Source organism: Lytechinus pictus, chromosome 3 (assembly GCF_037042905.1).
Source record: "Lytechinus pictus isolate F3 Inbred chromosome 3, Lp3.0, whole genome shotgun sequence".
NCBI classification, from domain to species: Eukaryota; Metazoa; Echinodermata; class Echinoidea; order Temnopleuroida; family Toxopneustidae; genus Lytechinus; species Lytechinus pictus.
This window is the reverse complement of record NC_087247.1, coordinates 60,625,783-60,652,778: the sequence shown is the minus strand read 5'-3', so window position 1 is coordinate 60,652,778 and position 26,996 is coordinate 60,625,783. Positions and strand designations below refer to the sequence as shown.

Genomic DNA, 26,996 nt, shown 5'->3' with positions numbered 1-26,996 from the left:
TCCGTTTGCTAGTAGGATTGAACACTATGATGAACAAGAATAAATAATCACTTTCTGTAGTGATAGACTATACTTTGTTGGTCTAAGAAAATAATGTCTGACTGTCGATATTGTCAACTGACTTGCAATACCTGTATATTTCCTCACATATATGTATATAGGAACATTGAATACGATAATATGGTAAGGTCGACCATCAAAAGGGAGGCAATGAATTCTACATTGCTTCTGATGAGGTCTTATGGATCATTATGTTCTTATATTTTAGTATAAAGATTCGTATCGCCTTTACAACTCATTCACTGCGTGGACAAGCATTATTGTCTTTATTATCATGTCCCCATCTTACAAGACAAGAGTGTGGTGAAATTATTATTCACATTCTAATCGAACAAAGAAGAAAATATATACCTAAGGTATTAAGTCAAGATATCCAATTGATTCCTTTCAATCTCTGAACCGATGTATATCATTTTATAGTAATTTCATAATCTAAATTTATACTGTATCCACCAAATGATCTATTTGCTTATAGGAATAAAAAAAAGATTCGTAGAGAGCCATCCTACGTTTTCCATTTATGAAAAATTAAAATAGATATTTGATGATTATTTTAGTTTCTTTACTTCCCAGGTCAGATTTATGGGTTCAGTCAGTTTGAAGAGATCGTACATTTTAAAAGTTGATTCATGTGCAAAAAATTGACCTTTTCATTACAAATTTAATATTTTTTTATATGGAAGAGCATTGCATCGAAACAGTAGCGTACGCAGGATTTTTTTTAAAGGGGGTTCAAGCTGAATGAAATGTTTACATAAAAAAAAAGGTCTTCACCACCAACTTTAGGTCGTTTCCTACTACCAAAAAAAATTGACAAGCAAAAAAAAAAAGAAGAAGAAGTTTAGTATTGCTGCAAAGCCCGCAATAATGTAAAACTGATCGATTTCTTTGAGGGAAACAATTCTTTGGTATTGCATATCATTTTCGACTAGGCTGTGTAGCACCGTGACTGATTCACATTCCGTTTTGGTTTTCAGTTTGATATTTTCAATTATATATAAAAATTGAATACGTATTGATGAATTCGGTTCAAATCGAAACCAGCATATTTTTGCCACGAAGCGTCGACTTGCCCCACCCCCCCCCCAAGAAAAGTGATCATATTAACTTGTTTGGGAATGAATGTTTTTCCATAACGATATAAAATCAATATAGTTAATGGATTTGTATCGATTTAAAGGTACAAACTACAAATTGACCATCAAGAGTGTAAAAAATCACGGTTACCCACTAAGATAACGTAAAAAAGAATAATGAAATCTTACTTGAAAAGTGTGAAAAAAGAAAGATCAGCGAATGTCTAGGCTTACGTTACATTTTATGAATTATATGAATTTGTAAGTCGATAATGAACGTAATCTTTACCCATGTATCCGTTACATAATTATCATCTTACTTTTGTTTCGTGAATACAAACGAAACATTATCGAAATAAATTGGTTTCGTCTGCGTTCTGCATATAGATTAAACCAAAAGCAAAACTGAGTGGAGGAAGTCATTTGTATTTATACGATTGATGAAATCACATTTATTGTATATTTGGGCATAATATCTCCCAATGTGTGGTGATAAAAAGTAAATTATTTCACTTTTCTTGTTCTTGTGTTAAAAGTAAGTGATTTTGCTTGATGAATATGATTCATTGACATTAATTACATTATGTAATTACATTAAATGTATATATAAAATACGATATGAGATTGTGGAGTTCATGTCATGTTTTCATCTCGTTTCTATCTCGGCGGATCTACGGAGCACAGCCCAGGGGAGGTATGTGTCCCTTTTTACCCAAATTTGTACACTGTGACTGCCCTGAACTGAAGAGTGACCTTTTGTGTACCCCTCGTTTAGCTGTGAGAATTGTAGATGGATGCTAGTGATGTATGAATGGAATAAGGTCTTTATCTTTCCTTTTATCCGGGTTTTTTTTCATCAGATTGTTTAAACTGGAAATTATGAAGTTTTCAGTTAAATTGTTTTGTTTGATTTAGTGAAAACAATATCGTAATTTTTGACGATTATAATCATCTAGCAAGAAATCAAATAAAGATTTTGCAACGGCCTGTTCAGCAGTTCAGGGGTTTTGAATATGCTAAGTTTCAATTGAATATGTGTCTAATACTATAGTCATAGTATACAGACCACCACCATCTACTCAAAGTGGTCTAACAAGACAAATGTTTCTTCCTGAGTTCATGCCTATTCTTGACGAGCTATCAATAATGAATGAAGACTTCGTCCTCATTGGCGATTTTAACATTCATAGTAATGCTTTAGATAATCAAGAGACAGATGTAGTCTCACCAACTTAAAAATGTCTCAACATCCTCCAAGAAAGACGGCAAATCAATCGATCGAAGTTTCCTATATACGTGTTGCTTTGGCTTGTTGAGATTACAGACAAAGTGAACAGCAGGATGGCTGAAAAGACGCTGGAAGAAGTCTCGACAAGTAACCGATCGGCAAAGTTTCACCAATGAGCGTAATCTCCTCAGAAAAATAATGTCTTGTGCCAAGAAAGATTACATCAAGCAGAAGGTTTTCGATTGCAATGGTGATCAGAGGCAACTTTTTCGACTTGTAGATGATCTTCTTGGCAGATCAAAATCCATTGCATTACCCTCGGATGTAACAGATATCGAAAGGCGTTTCAGTGCCTTTTTTCAAAGAAAAAGTTCACAAAATAAGAGAATCAATGTTTGGACTTGCTTCCTCTACCAGGATATATGAAACACCTCCTGAGCATCAATGAACAGAATTTCAGCTAACTTCAAGTGCCGAAATAGTAAAGATCATCAAATCATCACAAAGCATATCTTGTGCTCTCGATCCAGTACCTACGTGGATGGTAAAGAAAGTGCCAAATACATTTGCAGAGATGATATTGACGTTAATCAATTCTTCCTTGTCATCTGCTACAGTACCAGAGAGCTTCAAGTCTGCTATTGTTTCCCCCAATTCTGAAGAAGAGCACCCTTGATCCTGACTGTCTAATCAACTATAGACCCATCTCTCAGCTATCATTTGTCTCAAAGGTGCTAGAGAAAGTCGTAGCTCACCGCCTATGTACCTACTTGAAAGACAATAGCCTAGATCTGAAGACCTGCAGTCGGCCTACAAGCCTGGTCACAGTTTTGAAACTGCCTTAATTAAAGTGACAAATATATTTTAACAGCTGTAGACAAAAAGCATATGGTACTTCTTGTCTTGCTTGATCTCAGCAGCGTTTGACACTGTCTTCTGAGAATGATGTCTGACCGTTTTATGATATCTGGTGATGTTATTACAATAATGGTTTCAGTCATATCTGCAAGCGAGATCACAGCAGGTTGCAGTTGGGGATACCACATTTAAGAAAAACATCATAAATTGTGGTGTGCCGCAGGGATCTGTGCTGGGACCAGTGGTGTATACTATAATTATGTACACAGCCTCTCTTGGAGACGGCATGATGTACCATCTCTACGCAGATGACTCTCAACTTTATGTGGCTTTCAAGCAATTAGGCCTTGACCATAATGATGCATACCTTCGTATTCAGAACTGTATAAAAGATATGGAGACATGGATGGAGAAAATTTTCCTAAAACTGAATAATGAGAAACAAATCTCCTCATTGGTTCACGTCACTATATAGCACTCCACTTACATACATACATACATACATAACAGGTACTTATATAGCGCTTTACCAAAAATATGATCAAAGCGCTTTACAATTAATGAATAACTAATAATACAAATAATGGAAATTACATCAAAAAGCACTTAAAAATATCTATCTACGGGGACTGATGCCTGATCTTTATGCCCTGTTCACCCGCAGTTTAAGGAACTTGCCCAGAAGGCAACCCGGCATGTTCATAACTCACAAGGGCTCTAAAAACACCAGGCCTAAGCTAAACCCTAACAAAAACTAACTTACGAGAGAACTAAACATAAATCTTTAAACCAATAGTTACACCAAAAAGATCATATAAGGAGAAACAAAATCAATGACCTTCTAGATCTTGACCTTCTAGATCTTACAATAAAACGGAGATGTTCTGCCTGTTTCTGACGCTGTTCAAGATTTGGGTGTAATTCTTGACAAGTCTTTGAACATAAATACACATATTTCGTCTACCTGCAAAAGTGTCTTCTATCACCAGCAAAACATAGCGAAGATTCGCAGATTCCTCTCTGAATCAGATGCTGCAAAAGTCATCCAACATGCCCTTGTCACGTCGCGAGTAGACTGGCTATAATGCCATGCTTGCTGGTCTACCATATTCTTTGGCCTCAAGACTTCAAAGAATACTCAACAACGCTGCCCGAGTTCTTAAAGGTGTGGGGAAATAGGAACATATTACTCCAACCCTAAATGAACTCCACTGGCTTCCTGTGTCGAGAAGAATTGAATACATATAGCATGTATAGTGTTCAAAGCTCCCGTCAAAGCTCTACATGACGCAGCACCGACTTACATAAGGATCTTCTTGTCGTGAAGCAGGGCCACTTTTCTTTACGATCTTCCACATCTACCACCCTATATTGATTCAGCGTAGCCGGACCAAACATTATTGAGATCGGGCTTTTTGTAGCCCCAGTTATGTGGAATAGAAGCCCAAGCACTTTCAAGAATTTGAACAATCCAATCAAGTGTCAAACATAACCTATTTACACAAGCATATTATAGTACTTATTTTTTCCTATATATATACATATATATTACAAATACTTTTTGCTTGCCCCCCCCCCCCAAAAAAAAAAGAATCAATTATTATTCTGCGCCCATGTTAATATCTATAAACACATTTATCAGCAAACTTATTTTTTTTTCAATATATATTTTCACTGCTTGATTAATTGAATCTATATGACATGGTGAATGAATTGGCAAAGTCAAATTTCAAATTGAAATTCAAATTAGAATTTGAATCCAATTGACAATGTGTATAATTAACCAATTCTTAGTTAATGATATGAAGATATCAATTAAAATATGTGAAGTTATGAATGAAACTGCGATTAGAGTCATGGTTGTGTGTTTCTTATTCTCGACCTTTTATTTCAGATTATCTTTGGCATGTTTCGGCAGTAGCGTATCTAGGACAAACAGCGCCTCGGGCTTAATAAAGCATAATATTATTAATGCCAGTGAGAATAATTTCGTTAGGACGGAATATTTATTTTTTTGTAATTATAAACATGATATTTCGTACCTAAATATACAATGAATGTGAGCGCGAAGTGCGTGCTATAAATCATTGATATTAAAACTTAAGAAAGGGAACATTCAAAAGACTATTTTTAGGAGGCATCTCATTAAATTTATCGACCTAATACGAGGGCGAAGCGCGAGCCTATTTTTTTTTCAATACTAAGATCTTTAGACTGAATATTCTAAACAATTTTTGTAATCATTAACATTATATCTAAACAATTAATGCAAGCGCAAAGCGCAAGCTGATTTTACATATATATATATACATTTAAATGATTTTTTTGTTGTAAAAATCAATGAAGAGGATTTGTATATCTTATCAGCGCGTGATGAAAAGCTTTGACAAAAAAGCCATAAAAAATATGTAGTTTAGAACTGTTTGTAAGACTTATTGAAGAGTGACGTATACATGCAATTAATGTCAAATGGTCAATTGAAAAGGGGGCTTATGTTTATGTTACAATTAAAGCTACAAATCCGAGCTCTAACCCGGCCGATGGCATCTCATTGGAAATAACGTAATAACTTTGGCTAATGTGGAGTTGGTTTCGCCCTGTTTAGTCAGGGGCCTTAGCAAAATTTTGGGGACAGAATTTACAAAAGCGCCATTTTTTGCATGTGGGTTCCTGGTATCAAAAGCATCAATTCTAGATAGGGTGCCTCGAAATCGGTGAAGGGCACCCTATTTTAAAATGCTAATTTATGCAAATTTTATGCAAAAAACTCATAATTCACCATATCTCACTAAAAATAAATTTCAAATGCCCAATTTTTGTGTATTTGGGTCTCCTTTTGCTAAAGATTCAACTGCAGGTCGATTTTTATAGAATTGGTGAGTATGAATCAATTCTTAAGGTTAATTTATGCAAATTGTATGCAAATTATATGTAAAAACACATATTTTATCATATCTCGACATATAGAATTGTCAAAATCACAATTATTTTTCCACATGTGTCACTGGTACCAAAAGCATTAATTCTTGATAGGATACCTCGATATCAATGACTGGAATCCAATTTCGTAGTGCTAATTTATGCAAAATTATGCAAAATCACACTATTCACCGTAAATTACTGTATATGTATAGTACAGACCTAAACTTTTCTAGAAGCCTTTTTTATGGGGGGGAGGGGATGGGATTTGGGATTTATTTTGATGGGGCATAAAATCTAGTTTGATACAGTTCCAGAATAAGAATAAATTTTCAATGTTAATTAATGCAAATTTATGCAAAATTTATGCACATATGTGTAAAACACATTAACTATCATATTTCGAGGTTTTAAACCGAGGGACGAGCGCAACACTATGCATATGAGACACTGTTACACAATTCATTCATTATGGTGACTTTCCATGCGACCAGAGGAGGGTATCATGTTTAAAATTCAAATTTATGCAAATTATAAATCCTGTTCATATCCCTTTCACAATAAAAAAAAAACCCACATCATATGGAAAAGATAAACCAGTATTTTATCATATTTTTTCAAAGCAATCAAAAAGGTCAGATTTCTTTCCCAAGTAGAGTTTTCCCCTGTCAGAAAGAGGAGGGTATATGGATGGTTCTCATGTCAGTAAAAGCTGTCCATGTCTGCCCCTCTGGCAACTATGTACATTTTTAGAACAAGGACAGATCAGATTTGAGCAAAGAGACCTGATCATTCTTCTTTTTCTGTCGTCCCTTTGTTGACGGTGACCTGAATAATTTCAGTGATTTTTCTTTATTGGCTTATGAATTGATCTCTAGATATCACTAAAACTAGGGTAACACCAAAACCAAATTCTCCCAATCAATTTCAGACCGAATCAGAGTCGAATCGGTCTGGAATAGGTCCCGAATCAGAGCACTATTGACTTCCCAAAATAATTGTCCAAAATGCCTCCCCAAACTCAACCGAATTCCATCCGAATACATCCAGAATGTGGCTCGAAAAAAATTTGTCGTGGCTACATTTGGGAGTATTTTGGAGGATATTCGGCTGGTTTTAAACATTTCAAGACAAGCAGATTCCCTCCACGAATGTTCCCGAATGTTTTCGTATATGGGGAGGGAGAACAGAATAGTCCCGGATCCTTCCGAATTGATTCCGGGAGCTCCCCAAATCGGAGATGAATAAGTACCGAATCCAGGCCATTTTGGGCAGAATTGGTCCGATTTTTATCAGCTGCGAATCCATCCATATACGTATTCGGGTGGTTTCAGGAATATTCTGTTTTGCCTTCGTAAATGCGAGAAAATTCGGGAACATTCGCTGAGGAATTCAGCTCATTTTGAAATGTTCAAAACCAGCCGAATACCCCCCAGAATACTCCCGAATAAGACCACAACAAATTTCATTCGGGCCACATTCGGGATCTATTCGGGTGACATTCGGTTGGATTAGGGGAGGCATTTGGAGTTTTCTGGGCAGATTCGGACCTATTTGTATCATTCTGGGCATAACTGTCCCGAACATTCAGGCCATCTTTCGGCTGTAATCAGAGATATCAGGTCACATTCGGCTGGATTCTGGACATGCTTGGGTCGATTCTTGCCACTAGTCGTGTTGGCATTCTGCTTTTTGGGGATGGCCAAAATTGATTTGGTCAGTTTTTGGCGATTCTGCGCTGAATCGGGACATATTCCGGACCCATTCTTCTCTATTTGGGGGAACTCCCCTAATCCATCTGAATCAGGCCATAATCGGGCAGAATCAGTCCGAATTTATTCGGGAGAATTTGGTTTTGGTGTAATCCTAGCTTAAACCAGGACTCACGTGATGTATTCTTGCGACTGTACTTTGGTTATCCTCCGAATGTTTTGCAGAGTGTTTACCTTAAGCCCCTTTCACAATTGACGTACGACCATTTGCGACCTTTTGGTCGTGCGACAGGCTGCAACAGGCATCAATCGCTAGTCATCTCATAAGATCGCACAGAGGCTTTCACAGTTGCAACAGCTGTCGTACAACAAAAACAACCAGTAAACCCGTTGCACGAGTAAGTCGCATATGCTCTTATTGTGCTCGTGCGATCACATGCGAGTGTTGCACGAGGGATTGCGAGTGGAACGGTCGCCAACATGCGAATGAAACGGTAGTGCAATGTTGTAAGCCGTTGCGATCGGTCTTGCAACAGTCTTATGGCCCATATTATTATCGCAACCAGTCGCAAGACAGGTCTCTGTACATGTAGGTCGCTTGCACATGTGCAAGTGTTGCACGACCTCCAGGCAAGTAAATGCGACTACTTAGTTGTGCCACCTCTCGCACCAAGTCGTACAACGTTGAACAACACTCGCACGATGATCGCCCGACCGATGGTACGACCCCGGATACGAGCTGATGCGAGTGAATCGGTCGTATTTGATCGCGTTCGGATTTTGAACATGTTCAAAGTTCAGATGTGACCAGTCACGACCACCTTGAGTTCGTGCGACCGTCTACAACGACTGCGAGTGCTCGCAAGTCACAAAGAGATCGATCGTGCAACAGCAGGAAAAAACTGTTGCAGGCGGTCGTAAACTGGTCGGACGTCATTTGTGAAAGGGGCTGTACGGTCGCATACATGCGAATGCAACGGTATTGGAATGTTGTAAGCCGTAATTTCGATCGGTCTTGCAACAGTCTTATATTATCGCAACCAGTCGCAAGACTGGTCTCTGTAGGTCTCCAGCACATGTGCAAGTGTTGTACGACCTCCAGTCGACTAAATGCGACTATACTTAGTTGTGCCACCTCTCGCACCAAGTCGTACAACGTTGAACAACACTCACACGATGATCGCCCGACCGATGGTACGACCTGTTGCGAGTGAATCAATCGTATTTGATCGCGTTTGGATTTTGAACATGTTCAAAGTTCAGATGCGACCAGTCACGATCACCTCCGACCACCTCGAGTTTGTGCGATCGTTTACAACGACTGCGAGTGCTCGCAAGACACCAAGGGATCGATCGTGCAACAACAAGAAAAAACTGTTGCAGGCGGTCGTAAACAGGTCGTACGTCAATTGTGAAAGGGGCTTGCACGACTTGGTGCGACAGGTGGCACAACTAAGTAGTCGCATTTACTCGACTGGAGGTCGTACAACACTTGCACATGTGCTAGCGACCTACATGTACAGAGACCTGTCTTGCGACTGGGTGCGATACTATGATGGGCCATAAGACTGTTGCAAGACCGATCGCAACGGCTTACAACATTGCACATTGTGTGCGACCGTTCCCCTCGCAATCCCTCGTGCAACACTCGCATGTGATCGCACGAGCACAATAGGATCATAAGCGACTTACTCGTGCAACGGGTTTTACTGGTTGTTTTTGTTGTACGACAGCTGTTGCAACTGTGAAAGCCTCTGTGCGATATTATGAAATGACTGGCGATTGATGCCTGTTGCAGCCTGTCGCACGACCAAAAGGTCGCAAGTGGTCGTACGTCAATTGTGAAAGGGGCTTTAGTTGCATCCTATTCTGGTTTGTCGTCTAGGAACGGATTGCCTACTTAAAATCAGCTGCAAATACACATAAGGATGAATTCTGGAGCACTCTGTTCTCCCCTCCCGAATGCAGGAATATTCAAGAGGAATTAGGGAACATTCCTGGAGGAATTCGGCTCGTTTTGAAAATGTTCAAAACCAGCCGAATACCTCCAAAATACTCCCGAATGTGGCTATGACAAATTTCATTCGGGATGTATTCCGATGGAATTCGGTTGGATTTTGGGAGGCATTTTGGGTATTCTGGGAAGATTAAGACGTATTCGTATCAGTCGTAGAGTAAAGGTCCGACTCTTGCCTCCCCATATCGTACGAATCATTACTCGAATACAGAGAAGAATGTAGACGAGTGAGACGAATTGGCCAGAAAATAGAAAAATGGCATCCGAATAGCTGCCGAATCGGTCAATTATAGCCCATTTCAAAAGAATCTGGGGTATTTTCGGGAAATTCGGTGGCATACTTGGCGAATTCGGGCATAATTGTTCCGATTCGGGTCGTTATTCAGGTCGTCATTTGGCAATAATCGGAGGATTCGGGCTAAATTCGGCTTGATTCTGGCCACCTTTGGCTCGATTGTTGCCACTGTTCGCGTTGGCATACGGCCTTATGCGGGACAGTCAATATTGATTCGGGAAAATTCTTTGGGATTCTACTCTGATACGGGACGTATTCCAGACCTCATCGTCTCTAATTCAGTGAGCACCCCGAATCAGGGACGAATAGGTTGCGCATCCACCGAATTCATCCGAATCAGGCCATATTAGGGAAGAATCAGTCCAACTTTATGAGGGAGAATTCGGTTCTCGTGTAACCCTGGTTGAAGTATAGTCTCGATCGGACGCGTTGCTTGCTGCTTGAATTATATCTTGGTCTACAATCCCTCCTCACGGTGAAGCTGCAGATTTTGATATTTACTGAAAATCATTACTTCACATCCAAACAAATTAATTACAATATAGGATAGGTCTCTAACCGAAAGGAGATAGTAATAATGTACAGATTTATAGAATATGCCTATGTATACATTGCCCATGATGTGATTATTGCACAACTTGAAAGAGATTTTTGGACACCATTTTGTTTCCCAAAGACTGAAAATTTGCTTAACTGTGATCCATATATACTTTATAGCTATTGGGAAAATCAGACTTTAACTGATAGTACATGGCTATATGTCTCCGTATACATAGCCTTTGGTGTGGGGTGTCTCCAAAGTTTTGAATTTTCCTGTCAATATATTGCTGGTAAAATTGAAGCTTTTGAGCTGATAGAGGTACTTCAAAAGTTTGGCCCCTTTTTCACTGTTAGTATCCATTGGAATGGGACTAATTTATACATATGAAATAATTGCTAATTTACATAAATTAGCACATAAATTAGCATATTTTGCATGAAGACGGGATTTTCAATAGCACGTTTGATAGGGAAAATTAAAGCTATCGATCTGATAGAGATTTTCTTTAAGTTTGGTTTCTTTTTATTCCATTTTACTAATTTTTACTATTCATGCATAAATTAACTGCTAATTCACATAAATTAACATTATTTTGCATGAAGACACAATTTTCAATATCATGTTTGATAAGGAAATTTAAAGCTATTGACCTGAAAGAGACTTTCCTAAAGTTTGGTATCTCTTTTAGTCTTTATTTACTTTTATTAATTAATTCCTATTGGCATATGGCTTCATGCATAAATTACTGCTAATTTATATAAATTAGCATATTTTTTTATGAAGATGCAATTTTCAACACCATGTTCTGTGGGAAAAATTAAAGCTATTGACCTGATAGAGGCTTTCCTAAAGTTTGGTATCTTTTTTATTAACTTTTATTAATTAATTCCTATTGGCATGTGGCTTCATGCATAAATCACTGCTAATTAACATAAATTAGCATATTTTTGCATGAAGATGCAATTTTCAACACCATGTTCTGTGGGAAAAAATGAAGCTATTGACCTAATAGTGACATAGGGAAAGTTTGGTGCTTTTGTAAACTCTGTCCCCAAAACTTCAAATTATGGGCCTAAGGCCCCTGACTAGTTGACCTTGGAATGAGAGATGACAATTGGGACCTTTCGCAAACCTCACGGACGCTAATATTAGGGTCCTCTAACACACAAGTTGACGCTTAATCATACACTTGATTTTTAAGATTGATTGTACATTATAGTCAATAGAATCAAACGTAGAAAACTGCTCTACAATCAATGCTAAGCTTTGTGTTACAGGCCCTACAGACCTGCTTTTCGTGTGCAAAATTCTTTCCCGCGACACCCGCACCATACATGCATGTATACATTACGACTGATAGTCATCATCGTATTGATTATGACATATGGATAAGAAAGTGGTTTTTCAAACAAATCGAGTACATATTGAGTGAGGAAAAAGTTTCCGAATTAAGGCTTAGATATAGATCATTACAGTCCATCGAATCGATATTGCATTTAATGTGGATTATTGGTGGATCACTGGCAATTGATTCCATGGGTCAGATCACCTCTCCAGCCGAAACCGTTTCGCACGCGTTGGTATGTACACAGCATGCAGTATAGGCCAAATTCGTCTGAACTTCAGTCGATTTTGCGGGTTTTTTCCTTTTTTTACTCCTTCTACACAAACAATATAGTCCAGGATAGAAGAGGCATAGCCTTGTTTTTTCATATATACAATATTTTTTGATGGTTTCTTGTCAATTCGAGGGTGCTGATTACGAACCTAAATGATGCCACTCGTGTAACCTTGATCATTTTCCGCAAATTGGCAAAATCCAATATGGCCGCCAAAATATGCAAATTACCCATAAAAATCATAAAATTGCCAGCAAATTTGCTATAAATGTATGTAATTGTGTTGCAGGAGTGAAATACTCTCTGAAAAAACAATTTTTTGACAAAATATTTATATCTTGATATTTAAAATGGCCGCCACAGACCTCTGTATACCCTATTATGTACAATATGAATAGGGAAAATTAATTTTTCACAAAAATGATCACTAAGCTGCAAGTAATTGTGATCTATGGACGAAGTAATAAATGAAAATCATCAATGCTAACATGATATATCATTTATTATGTCATGTATGGGAAAATTGTTGTATTTAATATTCAAAATAGCTGCCACTGGCCCAAATAGTATTCTATGGCAAAGGGGCCAACAAAAATCGTAAAATTGAGCACTAAAATGCATATTATTAAGAGAAACGAGTGGAATACTGACTAAAAACACAATGGCTAACGAAATATATTATTTAATATGACTTGTATGTGATAAAAGCTGTATTTTGATATTCAAAATGGCCGCAAAAGGCCCTAAGAGTAATATGTACAATGAGAAAGAGGACCAAAGAAATCACAAGAGTGAGCACTGAAATGCATTTATTTGTGATGAATAAATGAGATACTGTCTAATAAACATATTTTTTAACGAAATATATCATTCAGCTTTAAAGTTTGTGTTTAATACTGTATTTTGACTTTCAAAATGGCCGCCATAGACATTGACTGTATTATGTACGAACTAGGAAATAAATTTTCACACGAGTGAGCACCATAAATGCACTTAATATTGTGATCTATGAGTAAAAATATTGTCTGAAAGCATAATTTCTAACAAGATATATCAGTTCTTCTGCCAGGTAGGTGATAAAATACTGTATTTTGAAAGTCAAAATCGCCGCTACAGGCCCCAACAGTATTATGTACAATGTGAATGGGGACAAATTATTTTAACAGATTTTTGGCTTTGCTTGACTAAATGGTGTTGTATGAGTGATATATTGTCTGAAAACATGATTACTAACGAAATATATCATCTAAAATTTAGGTGATAAAGGTTATATTTCAAAATTAAAAATGGCCGCCATATGCACTTTTGTGAAAATTATCTGTCCTCATTCAAATTGTACATAATACAATATAAGGGCCCATGGCGGCCATTTCCCATTTCAGAATGCAGCATTTATCACCTTAAATGCACCAGATATGATATACCTCGTTAGGAACCATGGTTTTAGGCAATATTTCACTCTTACATCACAATTATATGCAATACTTATAGTCAAGCAAAGCCAAATTCTGTCAAAATTATATGTCCCAAATTACAATGTACATAATACTTTTATGACCTATGGCAGCCATTTTGAATGTCAAAGTACAGCATTTATTACCTCCATGACCAATATGTGATTTATTTATTTAGAAATCATGTTTAAGACAATATTTTTACTCATACATTACAGTTACATGCATTTTATGATTCTCACTCTTGTAAAAAGAAGATTCCCTATACGCATGTAACATAATTTAGTTAGGGCTTGTATAAGCTATTTTGAATGTTAAATACAGTATTTATCACTTGCATGGCAGAAGAAATGCTATGTTTCATAAAAAAAAATCATGTTTTAAAATTGTTTTATCATACAACAGGATTTTATGGATTTCATAGTCAAGTAAATCTCAATTCTTACAAAATGACATGTCCCCATTTACATTGTAGATAATACTGCTAGGGCCTATAGGGGCCATTTTGAATTTCAAAATACGGCATTTATCTCATGCCTGACAAAAGAAATGACATGTTTCGCTAGAAAACATGTTTTCAGACCTTATTGCACTCGGTGATCACAATTACATGCATTTTATAGTTCTTACTCTTGTGAAAATCAATTTCTCCAATCGCATTGTACATAATGTATAATGTATAAATACAGCATTTATCAAATAAATTGCATTTATATTTCGTTAAAAATTATGTTTTTAGCCAGAATTCCAGTCGCTTATCTTAACACTAGTAATATGCATTTTAGTACTCATTCTTGTGATTTTCTTTTGTCCCCATTAACATTGTACATAATACTGTCAGGGCATTTGGTGGCTTTTTGAATATTAAAATGCTTAATTTTTTACATACATGACATAACAAATGATACATTTCGTTAGCAATCATGTTTTCATCCATTATTTCACTAAAATCACAGCAATTACTTGCATTAAGTGCTCACTTTTGTGAAATTTAGTTGTCCCCATTCATATTGTACATAATATAGAATACAGGGGTCTATGGCGGCCATTTTGAATATCTAGAAAATATTTTTTTGTCAAAAATCGTTTTTTTCAGTGAGTATTTCACTCCTGCAACACAAATACATACATAATGTGCGGGCAATTATATGATTTTCATGAGTAATTCGCATATTTTGGCGGCCATATTGGATTTTGCCAATTTGTGGAAAATGTTTAAGGTACACAAGTGGCATCATTCAGATTCGTAATCAGGACCCTCGAATTGACAATAAACCATAACAAAAATTGTATATATGAAAAAACAAGGTTTGGTCAATTTTCTATGGGGCCTATCCTGGACTAATATGCCTCTAGCACACAATGTAATGGGCATTACGTTTTACTTTCCCCAGAAATGGGGGATTAGATTCAAATTTCCAGGGGGACCACTTCCATTGATAAGTGGATACCAGGCGCGACCATGGGGTTTCGAAAATCACCCTAAACAAGGGAAGCAAGTCTTTTCCAGATAATGAAAATGCATCTCTTAATAAGTATTTAGCTTGTAAAACCCTAAAAGTATTGGAAATATATCCCCCTTTTCAGTATTTTTAACATCGTTTTTGACACCCTTATAACGTTACATAGGCCTATACGTAACGTACTAGCCCACTCTTTCCCTTTTTACGCGTGGTCGCGCCTGGTATCCACTCTTCAATGGAAGTGGGCCCCCCGGGCGGTCTCTCGAGCTCTGGGCGGAATCAAATGTGGCTCTCACTGGAAAGTCGTCCTAAATCGGATATATCGCTGTTACCATAGTAGCAACCAGAGTTTTGCACACGGAACGCAGATTGAATGTTTCCGTTCCAGATGCGGAACGAAAAAAAATCTCATGTCACACAATTTGCATTGCAGGACAGAGTTTTACGACCATGACGACGGGCCCAAAAGTCTCTTCCAGAATCAACTACCGTTGTAAATAAGCGTTCGCGTTCTCGAACGAAAGGTCGGGAATATGAAAATACGACACTATCTTTGTAGATATGGCATATCATAGACCTACAACCTGGATGTTCCATTTTAAGGTGGGAGGAAATTAATTTCCTCTCCCATCTAAAATTAAAACATTGTGACTAAATATTGTCAGTGACTGGGAATCACCACAATCACAGTAGTAAGCAAGCGTCTTTGCACCATTCATTTACTCTGATAAATCTTTCTTTATCGTTTTAAAGCATGTTTTGCTCGTGGAATTTGCATTTCAAAACTAATAAAATATTCAGTATCGTTGCATGACATACAAAATAGGAATATACGCATATAAGATGTATAATGAGATGCATAAATAGAAAATAAACGTCAAGACGACAAAAGTAAAAAAAATTATTACATTGCTCTGCATGGAGCACTGGTGGAAACAACAGAAAACATAATTTACAGGGGCGTTGATCCATGTTCCGGATGGGGGATCGGGAGGAAAAAGCAAAAAAATGCATGCTTATTAGAATATTATGCCAAGTTTAATGGTGCTTTCCAATGCTCTTTACGATGTATATTTGCGTTACATATATTAGTAGACTTTTCAAGTTGTCAACATTATCGGGAAGCAAATCGATATGTTTGCCGCATTGGGGGCGATCTCCCTTGCCCCCAAGGATCGACGCCTCTGGAATAATTCAATTCAATTCATTTATTGGGAATAAGGGAATATGCGGAGATAACGAGGAAATAGAAAGAGAGAAGAGAGAGAGAGAGGGGGGGGGGAGAAAAAAGTCGTATTGCTCAATCATATCATACAACAAATCTACAACATTGCCCTCTTCGTCTGACTTTTGCTCAGCTTCGTATCTCAATGTGTTCCAAAGAGGTCGATACTCTATGTGTTCTGACATTATACCTCTTGGTCTAATACAACTTTAATTGATCTAATCTTCAGATGGACTAGCAACATTGAGGCCAAACCCACTTAGTCCATTTCTCATCTGGTCTACATTACTTAGTCTAATGACCACTTGGGATAATCGTCACTTCGTCTAAATTTCATTGCACCTAATTGCGATTTTGTTTGTTGCATAGTTTATTGCCACCATGGTTTAATTGCATTTGGTCTATAACCCCAGTTCGTCTGGTTGTCGGTTAGTCTAACACTAGTTGGTCCAATCCCATTTCATCTAATCCTCACTTGGATTATTATTAATTTGGTCTCTATTCTATATGGTCTAATTTCCACTTCGCCTATATACTTTCTATATAGTCTATTAGTAAAAGCCAGTTAGTCTAATTGCCACGTTGTCTGATTCTAATTTCCACTTGGGCTTGTGGCTTGTTGGACTAATACTACTATTAGACCTTCATACCCAAAGTTTATTTCAATTTCTTTTTTTTTCTTCATTTTTTACCCTTACCACTGTAAAAACAAATTATTTTGCATTGCAAGTTGTCTTTTCTAATGTTAGGCTTTATATTTATCAATTTTCTTAAAAGTAAATGAGTGATAAGAGTGGATGGGGAAGGAATGGATGCCTACTCTAATCAAAAGAGGAATTAATGCTATTATAAGCCATTAAAATAAAACTTTCGGATGAAGAACAAGCGGGAAAAGACATTAATAATCATAAGATTTGTATAGCACACTTTCCATCTTGATTAGATGCTCAAGGCGAATAGAAAAATGAGAATTGTTTGTTTGTTTGTATTTATTTCCATATAAAAATAAAATATATACATGCTCAATTTAACATAACGTACAGATCATAATTGGCCCATTTCAGCGGTATTTATAAAATACCATTGTTCTTCCATGGGGTCCTTTAAAACATAAATACATGCATATAAAACAAATCTACAAAAATATACACATAAAGATTTATAAAGATAAAGATTGTTAAAAGGCAGGCCCTTTATGATAAGACAAGGTTGAAGAAGAATACGACAAAACCATTAGTCAATAAAGAATGACTGTATTCAAGATTACACAACTAACGGCTTTAATTAACATTCTTGTAAACCCCCAAACTACACGGCTATAAAAGGCCCTTCTTCAACTTTAAGTATCGTCCATATAAATGCGTGATGTCTCCTCGGTGACAAAAACCCCCTTTACGTTACCATCACATAATCCATTAACATGCAGGGGCGGCGAAGCAAAGTTTTGCCAGGGTGCACAGGGGCATGATTTATTCAATTATCCATGACCATAGCATAATTCTTAATTTTATATAAAATAAATCACAATTAATGCTTTAGACTAGATTAAATGGATATTAGACCAAGTGTGAATTAGACTAACCGGTCGTACCATATGACAATTAGATATAGCCTAAGTTGTTATTAGACGAAATGACAATAAAACTATATATAGACCAAACTGACACAGACCAAGAGGCATGTAGACGAAGTGAACATTATACTATCTGGAAATTACACGAAGTGGAAATTAGACCAAGTGGTGTTAGACCAACTGGGAATTAGACTAAATGGTTTTAGCCCAATCGGTCATTAGACGAATTGGTTATTAGACCAAGTGGGAATTAGACAAAGTGGATTATAGACGAACTGGTTGTTGGCGAGATGGGTTTAGAAGTGTGAAGTTGGACGAACTGAGAATTGAACCATGTAGTAATAGACCAACTGATAATTCAACGATGGAAATACTATTCATCTTAATTGTATTGTCAACATAGATATCTTAAAGGAAAAGTATAGAAACATACAAACATGTACCCTTGAAATAATGTGATGTCGTAAAAAAGATGATGATGATGGTGATGATAGGGCCTAATAATATTAATGATAATAGTAATAATGATAATGATCATAGTGATAATAACAACAACAGTAATAATGATAATAATAATAACAATAATAATAATAATAACAATATACAAGTATGATAATAACGATACTACATGTACTACTAATAATACTTCTGCTACTCCCTATAATAATGATGATATATTCATGGAACGCATAAAGTTGATGTCTGAGCCTACAGGGCCGATGCAATACCTGGGCAGTAATTTTCCGCCAACATGACAAATTGGGTCCCGGATTGGGATGCTTGTTACACACCCCAACTGACCATTCCGGGGCTCATGGTCCTGGGTCCTACCCGGAGGCAGTCCACCGTGCATCACCAACACCAAACCAACACCAATAACATTCAGCTCTACTCCTAGCTTCATGAACGATATTTACACAGAATTGTTCTCAAAAAGACAAGTGACACCGGACTGAATCTTGAATACCTTGGTTGGTTAATAAAAAATTATTAAATTATTGCTTCCTCTCCTCTATATAGTCCCGGCTCTATAGTCTATGAGTAAATACCCTATTTCTCTCCTGTTATAAAGTCACTAAAATGCTGTATTTGTATATGCTGGGTAAGACTCGCCAAGATTGCTGAGTTGAGTGCTGTTATTTATTTCGGATGCTATTGTTATCTACAAACCGTAAAAAGTAATCTTTGTTAAAAAGAAAGAGCTGAGCGAACGCACACTCAGGATATTTCGTACATGTAAACGCGGTCCAAATGCGGAACTGTCTGCTTTTTCTAAGGAAGTAAAACCGACTACTAATTACTACAGTTCTAGAGAAATTATATCTGGCCGTGTATCAGTGCTGTTCTTTTGCAGGAATAATATCAGTGGGGATCTAAGGATTTTATATTCACTATGAACCCTCCTTGTGCTAAATGTAAGAAAACAGTTTATCCAACAGAAAAGCTGCATTGCTTGGATAAGGTAAGTGGTTTTATCTACCCAGCAGGTCAGCGGCAGCTTCGCACGTAAAATTAATGTGCTTTCCAGTAGCACACTACGCGCAAGTCATCGTCGTGAATGGGTGTGTTCCATCCGAGTCGTCATGGAATACGGAAAAGATTTTTTACGCTAAAACAAATCAGCGAATTGTATATAACTAGGTTATACTACACTTTGGGTGCATGCTTACTTGGTACCTAACATACCCCGTGAGATTACCCCTAACAATTTAAAGAAGAAAATAAATTAAGTAATCGTACCAACTGCGGGTACCACCTGTTGCGCACGGTTTCTCCCTATGCTATACTGGTGTTGCTGTGCAGTACGTTTGTACATGGGCAGTATGACTATAGTTGGATCATTATTTACCCTGTCATATTTTGCCTAATTTCTTTATACCTGTGCTATGCCACGAGAATAAAGTATGTGTGCTTGTTATACACAGGGTTATACATATTTGGGGGAAAGTCGTTCAAAAATTCAAGAGGGGAAGGGGGGTGATGAAGCACCCATAAGATTTTTTTTTTTTTTTTTTTGGGGGGGGTTCTTCCATTGGAATCAGGATGGTATGCGAATATGTTTGAATTTGAAAAATCACCTCCATTTTTGAACAATTTTTGTGTGTGTCAATTTTTTATTAAAAAAACACAATTCAAACATTGTTTCCAGGGCCCATAGGGTATGTAACAAAGTCATTTTGTGTCAATAATTGCAGCTACGAATACAATATAAGGTTTAATTCTTACAAATTATGAGTGTATGTTAAAGGTGTGGATGGATCTTGGAGCGTGTAAACAGTGCAGACAGTGTGCTTGTATTGTGATTTTGTGTGAAGAATTTACTGAGTTTGCACGAGATCCTTGGCCTTAATGGAGACAGACGATATATTTAAGTCACATTGTAGTAGAGTGACTCCATCAGTAACTGTTGACCCTATATTGTTACCCTGGAGGCCCTACATACAACACAAGTAAAAATATTAAAACATAATGAAAAATAAACAATGTGAATTATAAGACAAATAATTTTGAACAGATAACAAGAAAACCTAAACCATTACAAAAGGCAAGCTCATTGATTAAGGTCATTACACCGAAATAGATTACTAAATGATATAGCTGACTGGGAATTTCTATTAAAAAAAAATAAGGTAAAGTATTCCAAATTGATGCGCCAGTATAAAGGAAAACTTTGTTAACCCTTTTCTGTACTGACTCTAGTTGAAATCAACCATGTGCTTTGTTGATTCCGGGTTCGTTCATGTACATGTACGTTATAAACGAAAATGTTTACCAATTAAATTAGGATGGAGTTTGTTTAAAAGTGAAATCCAACCTTTGTCCTAAAATGTTGTGTGAGAGAGGAGAAGGAAAAAAAATTGGAAAAAGATTGAATGAAATCGGACAAGCAATAAGAAAGTTATGACTGTTTTAAAATTGAAATCCATAATTTCAATTTGGCATCTGGATTATTCATCAGGGATTTGTGGTATTTTCCTCAGTTCCACTGGCGGCTCCAGGATTTTTTAAACTAGGGGGACAAGTGGGAGGCAAAAGAACATTCGGGGGGGGGGGGCACAGGCGGGCACAATTTTTTATGCCTGTTTCACGAAATCGAGCGCGGAGCACAAGCTAAAAATTTCTATATAGACCCCACTGACTTGAAAACGGACCTGTTCAGGACTGTTTGCAGTGACTCGTGAAGATGATTTTTCACCAAATTGATAACGCTAGCGCGAAGCGCGAGCTGAAATTGTGTTATATTCATCACTATTTTGCAATTATGAACATGCAGGATGCGTATCTTGCTAAAAACAAATAATGAAAAATCGAATAATGAGAAAAACAATTTGTGCATATTGAATTGAAACCCCATGCATTCAGATTTTAACAGCCACTGCGAACGCGTATAAAGGTCTTTAAAAAATGACATTTATGCCATTTTTTATTTTAGGTATTGGAGTCGATGCCTTACATCACTATGACATCACCATTTGCCACGCCTTCTGCTCTCTGGGAATTCTCATTGACTTCAGTTTTGTTTGAAGGAGGAAAAAAAAGAGAAACATATCGGCGAAGGTTAGGCGAAAATCCATCAAGAATTGTAGACTGTTTTTAAGCTTTTAATTTGTGATGTCACATAGTAGCTCCCCATTATAGATCCACAGTTTTATATAGGATATTGTAAATCATTTTCGTGTGCTGCCTGTGCATTCAATGTACTATCAGAATCATATTACACCCTTCCAAAAAAAGGAAAACGACAGTCGGCTCAAAACCATTAAAATGTTCATTTATGAAATTCAAATTATGGGGGCGGGAAGGGACTTCTTAGATGCGACGTCCCAAAATGAAAATGTTTAAATTCACAATTCATATATTGCTATAGGTTACGCCTAACTTTCATAGACATACTTTTCTATGCTTTTAACGGCTGATTTACCCCTTCATTTTTTAGAGTGAACATCATGAAAACCAACTTGATGTTAATTTTAGGATAGATTCTCCCTTTAATACCAATCGAAGTCAGTACTCGCTAGTCACCTTAAGACATTGAAAAATTATAGATATTTGAGATCATTAGCATGATTAGAGTTTCAGTTGTGTTTTAGTTCATATGCTTTCACGTACACGTTTATTTAGCAACATCTTGATCGAGTATCATTGAACTTTGGACTCGTACCAATGCCAAAGAAAACCAACGTAACACTCAGAATCTTTTATTCAGTCTTAATATTAGCTACATGGTTGTCCTTAGGCAAATAAACATTTCTGTTATCTTTTTACGTGTATTATAATTATACACTGTTAAAAAAAATGCGCATTGTTGTGTTTAAACTTTTTGTAATTGTAAAAAGTTTAAACAATAGTTGTTTGAGTGACGGGCTTAAACAACGTGCTTAAAATTTTAAATAGCGTTTTTACAGTGTACAAAAAGTTGGGGAATGGCCCAAATGGTAACCAATATTTTTTCTGAGAGTAAAACGCAAAAGATTTTTGTTCATGCCTTTCCAAAGTTCGCAGACAAAACAAACATCAAGACGGATACCAACATAAAGGGTGCACCGATAATGTCAAATGTCAGGTATTTGTATCTGTTACAGTTGTTCTCAATTTCATAGACAAAATGTATACGATTGGGAGATGTAATGTTCTATAGTATAGGACATGAATATGATTATGAGAGGAATTTTTAACTTCGCGCGCAATAAGTGAGGAACGCAAATTGTTCTTTATTATAACACGTATTTAAAAAGTTCGTTTTAGGAATATAAAAAATGAAATATGTATCCTCATGGGTGCCTGCAAACAGTCCTGAAATTACCCTTTCCAAGTCAGTAGGCCCCTATATAAAAATGTTAACTCACACACTCGCGCTCTCACCTCCATGCATGCGCATCTTATTCATGATTGCAAAAAGTGTTCACGATGTTTGTTAAGGTCTCAATAATATGAAAAATCTGAATGTTTCAGCTCGCCATTCTTACTCGTATTACTTATTTAGACCTTATGTGATTCGTTATCTATATAGCTAAAATGAACTCAAACTTAAGTCGTTATGTGACTACCCTCGAACCGGGTTTAGCTCTTCGCGCTGCCGATCCGTTAAAAATGTTGATGAAATACTCCGGCCCCTTATGGCAAAGCAATAAATCCGCCCCTGCATGATATTACGTGGTATACTCAACATTAATACGCATTGCGCGTGTGGAATACCCCCCCCCCCCCCTTCCCCGATTATCCGATTGCCCATTGCTTCCATTGAGTCCACAAAATGATAAGAATGTCATGCACTGACCACAGTACTGGTAAAAATGGATGATTAAAAGATCTCTTAGATTAATCAATCAATTTTAAAAAAATGTAGCTAATGTTGCTGTATGTTGATAACTGGCTTCTACCTTGTAAAGTACCGAGAATTTTTTTAAAAAACAATGATTGCTCTATAGGTGTTATTCATACTGTTAAAATTTTCAAACAAGGGAAAACTTGTGAAGCGGTGTATAAATATTTTTTTATCGTTTCGCATATCAGAACCTGGCTTCCAAATAGTTGCAAAGAGAGATAGAGGTAGAACAAATCAGCAATATCTTATAAAAAACAATTTCTTGCAGAGGAAGTATAGAATTTTTTTATTTATTTGCTGATTCATCCTCAGACTGGACATTTCAAGCCAAGCCTTGATCGGTGAAAGTTTTGTCTTACTGCATGGAGACATTAGACGCAATCATGACGCGTGGTGGCGCCTTGTTCATATCACGGATCGTTGATCTGATATTTCCCGTACAGAATGACGACTGATTGATTAATTCAAAAGTAAAACAGAATTATTTTTAAGAGACATAGTAACAACAATAAAAATCTACTTTTATGAATTATATTTATATACGTTAACAATGATGATGTGGCGGAGTTGGTATATAGGGGCCTACATGATAGGTTAACAAAAATGATGATGATAATGCCAATGCTGGTGCTAGATTTGACGATCGCCTTGAGGAATGATGACGTTATAGAATATTAATGATGATGACGTTTCAGTTTTCGTGCTTTTTGTCACTGGTAATTAACATGAATTTGGCCCGTGAGATCGGCCCGTTTTTAAAGGGGGTTTGTTTCTTTTTTCTTTGCTCCACCCTTTCCTCTTTGAAAACCATGAAATTGACACCCGGGATACGCGCCCTTTCCCCCTCAGATAGAATCTGCCCTGAATATTCACACTGTTTGTATTATTCTGCTCACATTTTTCACCAAGAGCATTCTGATCTGATTTTACCTGAGGCCATAGATGCATGAATGGGACAAAAATATACATCTGTGCTATTTGCGAAGGAGGAATTACCAAATTATGGGATTTTTTTTCCCCAGAAATACTTCCATTCAAATTTGCCCAAATTTTGCCCTAAAATTTCAAACGAATGAAATAAATTAACTGCCGCCTGATATTTAAGTTTGTTCAGTGATTAGGAGAACCCTGGGGGATTTATAGCCTGGATGCATGGTATCCAGCATCAGGATAAGCTCTTTCGTGTCGTACTCATATGGCCCTGGGAATCGAAGCGGGGTGCTTGGGGCGCTGAAAACCTACATTTTGTATAGACTGGCCTTTTTTTTTCTTGATTACTCGGGACCAAAATGATCGAGCTTCATTTTTTTTTGTAATGAAACCTTTTGTCTTTTTTCATTTCTTATCAAATTTCTCGGAACCAAAATGACATTCATTTTTTTTTTGCTTGTCAAATTTACATCAGCACCCCTTAAAAAATTGTTCTCATAATTTTCTAATTTCTCACGCGGTGTAGGCCCAGGCATACACGTTTTACCCGTTTGCCCTCAACTGTGTCTGAGGGTATAGCAGTTTCCCGGGTGTTTATGGCTTAAGAGTTATGTCTGCTCCCGGGTCTCCTCAAATTTGCCGAAATTTGCACCCCTAAATGGCATAATTTCCCGCATAATTTTCATAACCAAATTAGCAACCCTAAACGGCGTGAAGAGAGAAAGAAAATGCTACCTTTATCGGCGATTTACGAGCGAATGGTGCTGAAATGCAACCCTTTTTGCCAAAGACGTCGACGCCGCCCGAGTGCCTGAAACGGGACCCTTTTCGACGCATTTTCTGGACGCAGGTGCGTAGCAGGCCATGTGGAGAGTTCGTTGAGGTATAGGCCGTATAAAATCATTTTAATTTTAAAATAATGAATATAAACACAGAAAAAACACGAGGGAACCGGTCGGGACGGTGAACACTTTCATTCACTCGTTCTGTCACCTGCTATTTATGTTTTATAGGTGGTGTACCCCCGGCACATAAGCAGGGGGTTTTGCCCGCTGACTCGACTTCCGTTTTTGGTGAGCCTTTTTGATATCGAGGACTAGGATGGGGCCGCCATCGTTCGCGCTGGAATCGATTTCCCTAATGCAGCGCAGCTCATCTGCTCCGGCTAGCTAGGCTAGCTGTCGCTAGTGTTGCTCCGTCGTTTCGTTTTGTCGCAGCACAGCTAGCGCGAGAGCTGAGTTTCGTCAGGTATTTCCATTTAGCTGTGTATGTTATCGCCAACTTACAAAAAACGGTGGATGCCTGTTTATTCTGATCATTGTTTTCCGTTTAAGTTAACGATATTTATGTTAGACTGTCAAAATGAACAAGTCATGTGCAAGATGTGAAAGGACTGTTTATCCAGTGGAAATGCTGAAATGTTTGGATAAGGTAAGGATAAAATATTCTTATTTAAGCTCAAATCACTGAAGGGAGAACGGAGTGGAAAGTACCGGTACCGGTTTCGTACGTGTCTGTATAGTTGCATCTGTTGATGATGAACGTGGACGTTGGACGAGGCCTGGGAGATCTAACGTTGCCTTTGTGTTTTTGTGTACCAGTGCAGTCCGGAGTAAACAAGTTAACATGTGAACTGCGCTTAGCTTAGCCTGACCATGCTGACTGTTTTTTATTGTGAAAGAACTTGAACTAAAGAATGAATAAAGTCAAGATAACTGCATGTTCTTGATGAATGACCTGGAAAAAGTGGAAAGGGTGAAAACCCTCCAGTCATTCATCAGTTTTCATATTTTGAATCCTTTAAATGATAAGATTTAACATTATCTAGATAGATTTAAGTTAGGTGGCCACATTTTAAGTTCTAAGTGATTGAAGTTCATGTGAAACTTTTCTTTAAGTTATAGTTTAGACAAGATTTAGATATTTCAAGTGTGCACAGTGCTGGCTTTGCGGTGCCTCTTCTGTGCAGATGCCTTTTTAAACAATTCTCACAAAACTTCATAAGACATGAAAGAAGACGAGAAATACCACTTCTTTATAATCTAGATCTAGAACTATGACGATTTTTCATATGCTTTTTTAATAGACCAGAGGGCGGTTTCATAAAGCTGTTCGTAAGTTAAGAGCGACTTTAAGAACAACTGGTGAGCCTTTCTTACGCGCTTAACCATCGCCAATGAATATACCATTTACCACAAGAAAGGATCACCAGTCGTTCTTAAAGTCGCTCTTAACTTACGAACAGCTTTATGAAACACCCACCAGAAGTCAAGATTTTTGTTTTGATGCAAACTTAGTTTAGATCTAGGTAACACATATATGGGTATGTACTGGTATGTTCAAAACCTTATAAAAATATTGATTTTTGTGTTAGCAAACATTGGCCCCATTCATACTTAGACATTCCCCACAAAGGGGGGAGGGGTCATATTACCATTGTCCGGATTGTATTTAATATTTATGTCACCATTGTTATTTTCTTGGAATATGGGCCAAATTATGGTTTTGGGTATTGATTTTTTGGTACCTACTTAGTACTTACTGAATGGAGACATGGAAATACATGTAGGGAACCAATAAAGTGTGACTGAATAAAGCACAAGTGCAAAGCCGAAGTGAATAATGGTTTCCAAATTCATGATAGGGATTCTAATGATTCAAGTTGGGCCTAAATATCTGGCACCGCATGTTTTGAGGGAC

At 37.2% G+C, this 26,996-nt stretch overlaps 1 protein-coding gene across 4 annotated transcripts in view; it reads left to right on the top strand.

The window, feature by feature from the left end:
• The first annotated feature begins 19,256 nt into the window (after window positions 1-19,256).
• Window positions 19,257-26,996, top strand: part of LOC129256866 (LIM and SH3 domain protein 1-like) — a 54,464-nt gene continuing 46,724 nt past the window's right edge. Inside the window, exon 1 of one of the 4 annotated variants that reach the window (XM_064097510.1) lies at window positions 19,257-19,502. In XM_064097510.1, the coding sequence (XP_063953580.1) occupies window positions 19,434-19,502 (69 nt within the window). In that variant the 5' untranslated portion in view covers window positions 19,257-19,433. Of the gene's footprint in view, window positions 19,503-25,371; window positions 25,728-26,996 lie in introns of those variants that run through there. The other 3 variants (XM_064097512.1, XM_064097509.1, XM_064097511.1) reach the window with 3 other exon arrangements.